This window comes from Orycteropus afer, unplaced genomic scaffold, assembly GCF_000298275.1.
Source record: "Orycteropus afer afer isolate SDZICR_OR568_19922 unplaced genomic scaffold, OryAfe1.0 scaffold00092, whole genome shotgun sequence".
In the NCBI taxonomy this organism is placed as follows: domain Eukaryota; kingdom Metazoa; phylum Chordata; class Mammalia; order Tubulidentata; family Orycteropodidae; genus Orycteropus; species Orycteropus afer.
Genome location: NW_006921679.1, coordinates 9,849,889 through 9,861,991, shown reverse-complemented (window position 1 = coordinate 9,861,991; position 12,103 = coordinate 9,849,889). Strand labels below are relative to the sequence as shown.

The 12,103-nt window shown below is 42.9% G+C and overlaps 1 protein-coding gene across 1 annotated transcript in view; it reads left to right on the top strand.

Moving 5' to 3' along the window:
• Positions 1–241: 241 nt before the first annotated feature.
• LOC103198375 (phospholipid-transporting ATPase IB-like) overlaps positions 242–12,103 on the top strand; it is a 320,073-nt gene continuing 308,211 nt past the window's right edge. Inside the window, exons 1-4 of the mRNA XM_042781173.1 lie at positions 242–261; positions 891–984; positions 8,410–8,537; positions 10,324–10,435. Of these exons, the coding sequence (XP_042637107.1) occupies positions 242–261; positions 891–984; positions 8,410–8,537; positions 10,324–10,435 (354 nt within the window). The remainder of the gene's footprint in view (positions 262–890; positions 985–8,409; positions 8,538–10,323; positions 10,436–12,103) is intronic.

The window sequence follows — 12,103 nt, the reverse complement described above, 5'->3', positions numbered from 1 at the left end:
CCACTCCTCGGAAGGAAGGTTGGGCAATCCTACTTCCGTAGTGATACTGCCTCGGAAACCCAAGGAGGGGTCGCTATGAGTCGGGGCCGACTCGATGGCAAATAACAACAACAACAACAACATCTCTATGGAAATAGATTGCCCAGTCTTCTTTCCACAGAGTGGCTGGTGTGTTTGAACCACCAGCCTTCTGATTAGATGTCTTAGACACTATGCCACCAGAGCTCCCATAGCTACAGAGATGTCTGAATTTAGGGCTAGGTAAACTTTAATGGAGAGTTTTTGTTTTTCTTTGTGGAATTTCCTGCACATGATTAATTTTTCATAAATGACTTGGCATTTAACATGGAACAAAATCTAGCAAGGCAAGTGCTTGCTAACTCAGGTCCTCGACTCCCTAACTGTTGAGACGAGGGAACAGAGAAGTGCAGTGTTTGTCTCTGGGCCTCTGCTCTGTCCAGAGCTGTCTAGGAAGTAGATTTTCATTCCAGAGACCCTAAAGCCTTGGACTTTGGGGATTATAGTTTCCACTTCAGAAAATAACAGAATTTTAGGTTTAATACCAGATGTGACTTTGGAACAGTCTGCAGTCAGGGATGTTCTGAATTACATAGCATCTCCTGTTCATCCTCAGCCATTTCTCTTCCTGGATTTATAGGGTAATCGGTAGGTTTGTAATGGTGAAACATGTGGCCAAGACCTTTTCTACTGATTTATTCTGTAAGATAAATTTTAGGCTGCTAGGATCAGATTGCTAATGTCTTTTGGTAATGCAGTTGTTCATCGTCCTTTTATTTTCGGAGGATAGTTACTGATATAGGTCACATTTCTTGGTTACCACAGGTGTGACATTACTGGGAACATAATTTTGTGGAGAGATGTTAATTCAGTATTATTATTCTTATTTTCCTCAGTGAACCTCAGTCAGTGTGTTATATTGCAACATCTAACCTGGATGGAGAAACAAATCTAAAAATACGGCAGGTAAAGATACCTTCTTATTTCTGATTTTACACCTGAACCCATTATGTCAAGTTTTGTCAAATACCAGTTGTTGTTTTTTTCCTAGCAAAGAAGTTTCTCTAATCACCATTGCATGGACATATTTTATCTTCATCAGATATTTAGTGGGTATTTTTTTTATTATTAAGGAGCTCTCGTGGTGTAGTGTTTAAGGCATTTGGCTGCTAACCAAAAGGTCAGTGGTTTGAACCCACCAGCTGCTCTGTGGGAGAAAGATGGGGTATTTTGCTTCCATAGAGATTATTTATTTATTTATTTTATTGTGATTTGGGTGAAAATTTACAGAGCAAATTCACTTTCCGTACAGCAGTTCACATACACTTTGTCTCATGACATTGACCACAATTCACCACAAAGCAAAGCTTCCCTCCCACTTCTTCCTGATAGTTTTACCTCTTCCTTGTGTCCTTCCCTCCATGCACTCCTACCCCCTGGGCTGCCTCCCTGTGCATAAACAGCCCTTCTTTCTCCCGTGCTTCTTCTCTCCAAGGAATGTATCTGCTTCTGGTAAATGTTCAACTCCTATACCTGTCTTTCGTTTGTCTGGAAGCCACAGGTGTGGGTGCAATTCCAGACCTGAAGGGCAGCTAGGGGCCATAGTCTCAGTGGTTCCACCAGGCTCTATCAGACCAGAAAACCTGGTCCTTTTTTTTTTCCAAATGATTTTGAGTTTTGTTCCACATTGTTCTCCCTCTGTATCCAGGATCTCCTACATAGATCCCCCTCTAAGTGATTGACAGTGTTAGCCAGGCGCCAGCTAGTTCTTCTGGTCTCATAGTCATACAGGCTGAGGATCGCATGGTGTACCGGTCATGAGGACTAATTGTTTCCACGAATCTTTGGTTTTCTTCATTCTTCTTTGCTCTGGAGGAGGACAGACCCATTGTTGCATCTAGATGACGCTTGCAAGCTTTTAAGATCCCAGTTGCTACTCACCAAAGTAGGAGGGGGAACAATGTTTTGTGTAGTATGTTGTGCCAATTGAGCTTGATGTCCCCTGTGACTATGATCCCCAGCCCACAGGTTCAACTACTCGGTTCCTCTGGGTAGCTGGCTGTGACCAAGAAGTGACTACAACCTTGTCCCTTGTCAGCTCTACTATACACCTAGGAATTTAGATCTGCAGTGTAGTAAATTACCTGATATGGCTTTACTAGCCATAAGTCTTTGTAAACTCCATGGTGGAATTTACCATGAGCAACTGATTAGCTCCTGATTGTTAAAGTTATCCACCTGGGGTATTTCTGTTGAGTGGCACAAAGCAATGTTCTGGGAAGTTCAGTCTCTCTCAGGTGTTTATTCTGGTGTTATGATTGGTTAGTTTGGCCACTCTGCCAGGTTCAAAAGGAGGCCTCCTAGAGGCAGAAGAAGTCTCTCTGACTGCTAGCTAACAAAGACATACTGCTGAGAGAAATGTGCTCCTGAGAGATATGTGCTGCTGAGAGATGCCAAGAGACATGCATTGCTGAGAGAGAGAGAGACACCAAGAGACACGAATTACTGAGAGAAAGACTAAAAGAGACTGTTGGCTGAGAGACAGCGGGCTGAGAGAGACTGAGTGTTGTTCCTGAACTAGAAATGTAGCCTGGTGCTTCCCTAATAAACCTCATAATCTGTGAATTCTGTGTAGCCACTGCAGTGAATTATCAAACCCAGCAGAGAGGTGGTGGGTGCTGCAGGAGGAACAGTTGGTGTCAGGGTTGGTGAAAGGGCTGGAGGGAGGTGGCATGTATGGCCTTGCAGGAATAGGCCTTGGGCTACTGATGGTGATTCTGTGTTCCCCTTGTGGGGTTAGAGGAGGTCAGAAGTTGTGGCCTCCCTGCCCCTTTGGCAAGATCATACAGATACACTTACAGGGCCATTGTCTGCCAATCCTATGCATGGTCTTGGGTACACTCCCTGCTTCATAGATATACCTAATAGTTCAGCCTGTCCACCCATCTGTCCACCCGTATACTCATGTTTGCCTTCACTTACAATGCAGTACTGTATGTGCAGAAGGGTTCATCTTTATTGTCTGTACCTCTCTATGTCTTCCTCTTCCTCAGTGCCACCATGTTAATCACTCAGCTTTGGTACATTGCCCTTCTCTTCACCCAAATCAGTACTTATCTCTAGCTATCTAACAGTGTTCCTTCCCCACCCCTCCCAATCTGGTAACCAACAAAGAAAATTTCCTTCCATAGTTAAACCTTTCCTTGACTTGTACAATAACAGACTAATACAATATTTGTCCTTCTGTGATTGACTTATTTCACTCAGCATAATGTCCTCCAAGTTCATCCACGTTATGTGCTGTTTTTCAGATTCTAGGTTATTCGTTAGGGTTGCATAGTATTCCATTGTGTGTATGTACCAAAGTTTGATTATCCATTCTTCAGTTGATGGTCATCTAGGTTGTTTCCATCTTTTGGCTATTGTAAATAGTGCTGCTATGAACATGGGTGTGCATGTCTGTTCTTGTACTGGCTCTCACTTCTTTAGGATATATACCTAGTAAAGGAATGGCTGGGCCAAATGGTATTTCTAATTCCAACTTTTGAAGGAGTTGCCATACTGCTTTCCACATGGTTGTACCATTTTACAGTCCCACCAGCAGTGTATGAGAGTCCCAATCTCTCTACAACCTCGCCAGCATTTGTTATTTTCTGTCTTGTTGAACTTTGCTACTAGTGCTCGAGCAAGATGGTATCTCATTGTTGTTTTCATTTGCATCTCTCTAATAGCTAATGATCGTGAGCATTTCTTCATGTGTTTGTTGGATGCCTGAATATCCTCCTTGGTGAAGTGTCTATTCATGTCTTCTGCCCATTTTTAAATTGGATTATTTGTCTTTTTGTTATTGAGGTGTTAGAGTTTTCTATAAATTCTAGTGATAAGTCCCTTGTCAGATATGTCATTACCAAATATTTTTTCCCAATCTGTAGGTTCTCTTTTGCTTCCATAGAGATTTACAGTCTTAGAAACCCAGTGGGGTTCACTATGAGTTGGAGTCGAGTCATTGGCGGTCTTGATCTTTGAGTCAGAATCAACTTGATGGCAGTGGGTTTGAGTTTGGGGTTTAATGGAACAATAGATGTTGATCTTTAAGAAAACTGATTTTCTGCTTTATTTGTTTTGGTAAAGAAGTCCCTGATTTTACCTTTGACCATGGGGGGTGGGGATTACCCAATAAGCAAAGTAAGCATGGGCTTACTTGTGCTTACTTAATAGTCTGTAGTAAACGTTTCATGTTAAGGAGCTCTGACAGTTCAATGGTTAAAGCCCTAAGCTCCTAACCAGAAGACCAAGGTTTGAACCCACCAGCTGCTCTGCAGGAGAAGGATGTGGCAGTCTGCTTCTGTGAAAGATTTACAGCCTTGGAAACCCTATGAGGCACTTCTACTTTGTCCTACAGGGTTTCTGTGAGTTGGAATTGACTCGCTGGCAGTGGCTTTCTGCATTTTTATTCTTCTTATTATAAGGGAGAGCGTCACTATTGCTATGAAAATTATTCCTGTAAAACTCAGGTTGAACAGGCTGTCATACATTTATGCATATTGTTTTGAGGCTGTGTCTGTTAGTATTTTAATGATGAAACTACTGTTGTGGGATTATAATCACCTCCATGGTGGACTCTGCTGTGAGAGGTTAATCATTGGAAAGGGAGCTGCCTTTGGAGTGTGGCCTGCTTCCAGTATATAAGGAGGAGCTTTGGGCGTGGTCTCTAGCTTTTCGGCACATCCGCATTTGACTGAGTCTTCATCTCCAGTTCCTGGACTTGAACCAGTGGCCTGCTGTGTTGCCTGCTGATCTTGGGGTTGTTCCTGGACTTGGACCAATGGCCGCCACATTGTCTGCCAGTCTTGGGATTTGCTATTTTACCTGGTTACCTTGGATTCATCAGCCTCAGCAGCCTGCAGCTGCATGAGTTAGAAAACACCTCCAGCTCCAGTGGACCTGGAATAAGAGGTAGAGCTGAAGCCTGAGGTCAAGCGGCCTTCACCCAGGCCCTGGAACCAGTACTCTGAAGGAAGACTGGGTGGTCTACTTCCGTAAAGATTTACTGCCTCGGAAACCCAAAGGGTGGTCGCTGCGAGTCGGAATCAACTCAATGGCAGTGATTTTTTTTAACTGTAAGAGCATAAATTCCTGTTTGTGAAGCCCTCCACTTGTAGTTTTTCTGTTATAGCAGCACTAGAGAATGAAGACTGCATCAGAAGCATTGACGTGTCCTGGGAGCTTGTTAGAACTAGAGAATTCCAGGCCCATCTCAGACCTGCTGAATCAAAACCTGCATCTTAACAAGGTCTTCCGGTGCTTTGTATGTACACTAAATCTGAGCAGCGCTTTTGGACACCAGAGGGGTTTTACGTACTGACTGCCTCGGTTCTGCCTGATGTGGGATGGAGCCCTTCGGGAGCTTCTGTTGTGTCAGGGCTGAGGATGCTGATGCGGATTGTTGCTCACCAGCCCTGGGGGTTTGAAGGCGGAGTGAGCAGGGTTAAAGGCTCACCTGGTCACTCCCAACCGGTATTACACAGTGATGCTCCCTTTGGCTTGATCTTGCTAGCCAGTGCTTACAGCACATCTGTACAAAACTAAAAACCGAACGGGATCTTTGCTTTGGTTTCCCTTACTGTGCTTTGGTTTGTTTGTTGATCTCATCTAATCCTCTCTCTCTTTTCTAGAAATTCTTCAAAATTTATGGTCTGCTGGTGGTATTCTTTCTTGTTTCATGTTTGGTTATTGCAAGATTGCAAACACCTCATGACACACACCCAAGCATAGATTTTAGATTTGCATATGCTTCCTGATTTTTAAAGTGGTAGACTTCACATTTTATTAAATAATTTAATGAATATTTTGTTGTCGTTGTTGTTGTTTGGTGTCATTGAGTTGATTCTTGACTCATAGTGACCCTACATGACAAGGTACAACTGCCCCATAGGGTTTTCTGGGCTGTAATCCTTAGGGAAGCAGATCACTTGGTCTTTCTACCGTGGAGCCACGAGATGGGTTTGAACCACCAGTCTTCTGGTTAACAGTTGCGCACTTAACCATTATGCCACCAGAATTCCTTAATGAACCCATTGCCATCAAGGTGATTCTGACTCATGGAGACTCTATGTGACAGAGTAGAACTGCCCCATAGGATTTCCAAGGTTGAGAATCTTTACAGAAGTGTGCCACATCTTTCTTCTGGAGTGGCTGGGGGCCTGAACTGTCCGTCTTTCAGTACGCAGCTGTTCTGGTTACCTCTGTGCTGCTCTAACAGAAAATACCACAAATGGGATGACTTTAACAAACAGGAGTTTATTCTTAAAATTTGAAGGCTTTAAGTCCAAATTCAAAGTGCCAGGGCTGGGGGCAGTTGTACCCCTCTAGGGGCTGGGTGAAAGCCCCTCAACCTTGCAGTCCAGCTCTGCCTCCTCCTCCGGGCCCACTGGAGCTAGAGGCTATTCTTCCCTCAGATAGCTGCTGGCTGCTGAGGCTGACAAGCCAAAGGTTAACAAGTAAAAAGGCACAGTCCCGATGTTACCAAACCACATGGCAGGCCATTCATTCAAGTCCATTGAAAGTCCCAAGGTCAGTGGAGCATAGAGGCTGCTGAACAAAGACATGGCTATGTGCAGGGTTCAAGCATGCTATAATCTGGAGACCATTCCCAAAGCTGTTTCTTATATACAGAAAGCAGACCACATACCCAAAGCAGCTACTCAGCTGCTCCAATAGATTCCATCATAGAGTTAATTACCAGTCTTATCATGGGGAATAACTACATCTGGCCACCCAGCCACTCAACCAGGCCTAGCCAAGTGACACACAGTCTTAACTACCACAGCAGCCAAGCACTTAACCACTGTGCCAGTAGGGCTCCATCAATGAATAGTTTGTTGTTGTTGTTATGTGCCATCAAGTCAGACCCAACTCATAGCGACCTCTCCTTGGGTTTCCGAGGTAGTATCACTACGGAAGTAGATTGCCCAACCTTCCTTCTGAGGAGTGGCTGGTGGGTTTGAACCACCAGCCTTCTGGTTAGCGCCAAGTACCTTAGGCACTACGCTGTCAGAGCTCCCATGAATAGTTTAGTAGTATCTAATTCAGCTATATACTTAAATGTTTCAAATATTATGTGGTGGTTGGTTATCACAATTATACTTTCAAAAATGATAGGTGAATATGCCCATGAATATATATATAGGTTTGCCCGATGGTATGCCTACGTAAGGAGCTCTGGTGGTGTAGGGGTTAAGGCATTTGTCTGTTCACCAGAAGGCTGATAGTTTGAACCCACCGGCTGCTCCATGGAAGAAAGATTAGGCAGTCTGTTTCCACAGAAATTTATAGCCTTGGATACCCAATGAGGATTGCTATGAGTTGGAATCGACTTGACAGCAATGAGTTTTAGTTTTAATTTTGAGTTTATTCCTGCATGTGTATTTGTATATGTTACAAAATGTTCATATGCAGTTTAAAGCTAACAGGAGGCAAAGTTAGGAAAACTTCTCAGTCACAAGTAAGCACCTTGAAGGGAGTGAGTCACTGAGCTTGGGGGCTTGGGACCGTGGTTGCAGGGACATCAAACTCAACTGGCACAACGTGGTATCAATAATATTGTTCTACATCTTACTTTGGTGAGTAGCAGCTGGGGTCTTAAAAGCTTGTGAGCAGCCTTCTAAGTGGCAACTATTGGTCTCTCCTCATCTGGATCAAAGAAGAATGAAGAAAATGAAAGACACATGGAAGCAGTTAGTCTAAAGGACTAATAGACCATGAGACCAGAAGAACTAGATGGTGCCCAGCTACCAATGCCAGTCACTCGGAAAGGGATCAGTGCAGGAGGTCCTCGATAGAATGGGAGAAAAATGTGGAACAAAATTCAAAATCATAAAAAAGACCAGGCTTACTGGTCCGATAGAGACTGGTGAGACCCCTGAGTCTATGGCCCTGAGTCACCCTTCAGGTCTGTAATTGAACTTACTCCCACGGCATAACTCTCAGCCAAACAGTAGACAGGCCTATGAGCCAAACCCCTACACTAGAGAGATGCACTCCCACTCACCCATGGGAGACCGGAGGGCAGCATTTACACAGTGAGAAAGGCAGGGAGGCAGCAGCGCATAAGCTAGAAGAACAAAAAATAAGATATTCTCAGCCAAGATTTAGAAAACTTAAGTTTCCTACCTCTTTCAACTTTATTAAAATCATTTTCCAAATTGCTGGTATGGCAGTATCTTGTGATACAATTTACATTAAAGTTGGATGTGTATTATTTTACTATTAAGTGTGGTGCTGTTGTAGACTCCAACTTTCATCTTCTTTTATTGACTGTGGGAGACATTGAACTTTGCCATAGTATGTTAAATGTTCATTTTCATCTTTCCCTTTGGTTTCATTTTATAGGCTTTGCCAGAAACAGCTAAAATGCAAAGGAAGAAACAATTATTGAGCCTATCCGGCAAAATAGAATGTGAAGGACCTAATAATCATATAAATCGCTTCGTTGGAACCTTGTGTCTCACGGGTAAAAGGTATCATCTCTCCCTTCTCCACCGTTTCTTTTTCTTTCATGGAACATAGAATGTGGTCCTTTTCACTCTCTCAATAGCATTTTAGAAGATTATAGTTGTTCACATTTTATGTGCGTATAAGAATGTAAATACCCTGAGCATCAGTGTAATTATTTTAAGAAATAATTAAAAGGTATGGCATGCTTCTAATCAGTATACCTGAAAATACTAGGCCTGGAGAAGTCATGTTCCTTTTGCATACACATTTAAAACATATCCCTTAGGGTAGATCAGTGGGAAGAGCAAAGTTCTAAAAGTGACGGAAGAACAAAAGCAACTAAGAATGTGATTTGATTATGATGGATATTTTCCCTTACCTCTGTTCTACTTCTGTGTAGTTATCACTTAAGATTTAATGAGCAACACAATGCACTGCCGTCTAGTTGGATCTGACTCACAGAGACCCCTCCTTGGGTTTCCAAGGTGGTATTGCTAAGGAAGTAGATTGCCCAACCTTCCTTCTGAGGAGTGGCTGGTGGGTTTGAACCGCCAGCCTTCTGGTTAGCAGTCAAGTGCCTTAGGCACCACACTACCAGAGCATTTGTGAAATACTGAGTCAACCCAGGCCTGGAGGAAGGACACCAAGTGAATATGGCAGCCGGGCTGGCTTTGTGTGCTCTGAATGACCATGTGCAACCCCCCTTTTATAACTCCTGGGTGGTTAAAATTAATGCCCTCAGCTGCTGACTGAAAGGTAGGCACTTGAAGCCCACCCGGAGACACCTCAGAAGACAGCTTGGTGGTCTACTTCTGAAAAGCGTGTGAAGCATAGTTGTACTCAGACACCAAAGGGGCCCCGTGAATCCCAGCCAGATGGCAACCACTTCATGGATTATGAAATCAGCACACGAGTCCCCTTAATCTTCAACGTGCCCACTTACTGCCTCCTTGGCAAGTGGACTATGTCGTTCGTAAAATGAGCAGTAAATGCAAAGTGGCTGAGTAATTAAATTTCTAGGTCTTGAGTAGAGGAGCAGGGTTATATGCAGGGTTGTTGTTGTTATATCCCGTTGAGTTGGACCCGACTCATAGCGACCTCTCCTTGGGTTGCCGAGGCAGTATCACTACAGAGGTAGATTGCCCAACCTGCCTTCTGGGGAGTGGCTGGTGGGTTTGAACCGCCAGCCTTCTGGTTAGTAGTCAAATGCCTTAGGCACTATGCTACCAGAACTCCTATATGCGGGGTAACATGAGGTAATATGAGCTTGTGCAGGTTAACCCAAAAACAGTCCCAGTTTAATCATATTTGTCTTGGCGCAGTGCCTAAGGCATTTAACTGCCAACCAGAAGGTTAGCTGTTCAAATCCACCAGCTACTCTGTGGAAGGAAGACGTGGCAGTCTGTTTCTGTAAAGATTTATTGCTTCAGAAACCCACTGGGGGGTCGCTATGAGTTGGAATCAACTTGATGGCAGTGGGTTTGATTTTTTTTGTTTTTAACTCTCACAAACTGTCCCAGTTTGGTTGAAAAAATTTATAAATGCCTTGGATATAAGAGATGTTTCATCCTCTAACATTTTTAAAAAGCCTATTTATGGAATGGTGGGAAATGAGTGGGAAGGTGCATCTGCCCATACTCTTTTAGAGACAGGTGTTTTTATGGATAAGCATTTATTTTATTGCTGCTAGCAATAAAAAGTTGAGCTTGACAACAGGAAATATATGTAAGGTGAACATCTGTGCTTTCTTTTACTCTGTGCAAAGAGAAGACTCTTTGATAGTTAATAAATGCTTTGTTGTGTTTTTAGCCCTGTGCCAATTGGGCCTGACCAGGTCTTGCTGAGAGGTACACAACTTAGAAACACTCAGTGGATCTTTGGCATAGTTGTTTACACTGGATTTGAAACCAAATACATGCAGGTAAAACAGTCTGTGATAACAAATAGCACTGCTTCTAGATGTCTCTGTTTTTGTTTTTTTGTGACGTGAAAGAGTTTCGTATATGTCTCTTCAATTTAGAAGGCTCATTCTGTTTACTAACCTGAAATTTGAAGGAAGGTCCATATTTTGTCTCTAGTTTCAGATATTTCCCTGACTTTTAATAGCATTTCTCACCAGGCCTTTATTTCCTAAAATGTTATGATCCTGTATCTTTGGAAATGAATCAAAGTTTATTTTAACTTAGGCTTAACTAATTTACATAAGTTGGATAAGTTATCGTTAGAAATGGGTTATTTCTATAACCAGTGTTTATTGCTTTGCTTTCAATGATCAAAAAAATGTGTTTCTAGGTTAATAATACTGGTTTTACATAATATTTATATGGCTACTTTTACTCATGTATGGTAAAACTTTTTTTTTTTTTTTTGCCAAGCTAACTTTAGAAATTTTATGTAAGTTATGACTCTCATGTACCATTTCTCTCAGTTGTTAACTTTTCTAAGAGTTTTATGATTTTAGCTTTCCCATTTAGGATTTTGATCTGTTTTAAATTGGTGTTTGTATTCAGTTATTAACTTTTGAGAACCCCTGGGAACCCCTTGGGTCCCTGCTCTTGTGGAGAGAGTAGCCGAAGAAGAATTTAAACAGGTTAAACAGAGTTCCAATAAACTGTACTATGTCTTCTGTTACAACAAATACTGTAAAGTAGGAGTGTACACAGAGTGTTAATCTAAGAGTCAGGTGCGGTCTCTCCAAGAAAGTGATGTTTAAGCTGAAATTTGAAATATGCATTAGAGTTAGCAAGGCATAGAAAAGCAGGTGGGGAAAGACTACTCCATGCAGGAAATTTTCTGTGCAGAGGTGTGTGGTGGAAGAGCCTGCCCTCTGCCATCAAGTTGGTTCTAACCCACAGGGACTCTATAGGACAGAGTCGAACTACCCCAGAGGGTTTCCAGATCTTTATGGAGGTGGACTGCTCCCACGCTTTTTCCCATAGAGCAGCTGATAAGTTGGAACCACTGACCCTTTGGTTAGCAGTTGCATGCAGACCTCCTGTAGGGGGAAAGAGAGAGTGAATCTTTCTCCTAAGGAATGGAGAATTCAGAGAGTTACCATATTGAATGGGCAAGGAGAGGGAAAGAGGTGAAAGGGAATGCTGAAGAGAAAGATGGGTTGGGTTGAAGAGGGTTTTATAGGTCACGTGTAGCAGTGATGCTTAGCTGCTCAACAAGATCCATGCTCTGATCTTCTACCTTGACACTGTGACTCAATGCTGCCTCATGATGGAATTTTAAAAGAAATTTTTTATTGTGAATTGAGTGAAAGTTTACAGAGTGTATTTGTTTTCTACACAGCAGTTCATGCACATTTTGTTTTATGAAATTGACTGTAATTCCCCACAATGTAACAGCTCTCTTCCCACTTCCTCCCCATAGTTACCTCTTCCCTGTGTCCTTCCATCCTGTGCACTCCCGCCCCCTGAGCTGTCTCCCTGTGCAAACACTGCCCTTCTGTTCTCCCATGATTTAGCGCTCCGAGGAGTGTTATCTATCTGATGTAAATGTTCACCCCACATGCCTGTCTATTGTTAGCCTGGAAGCCACAGGAGTGAGTTCAGTTCCAGACCTGAAGGGTAACTAGGGGCCA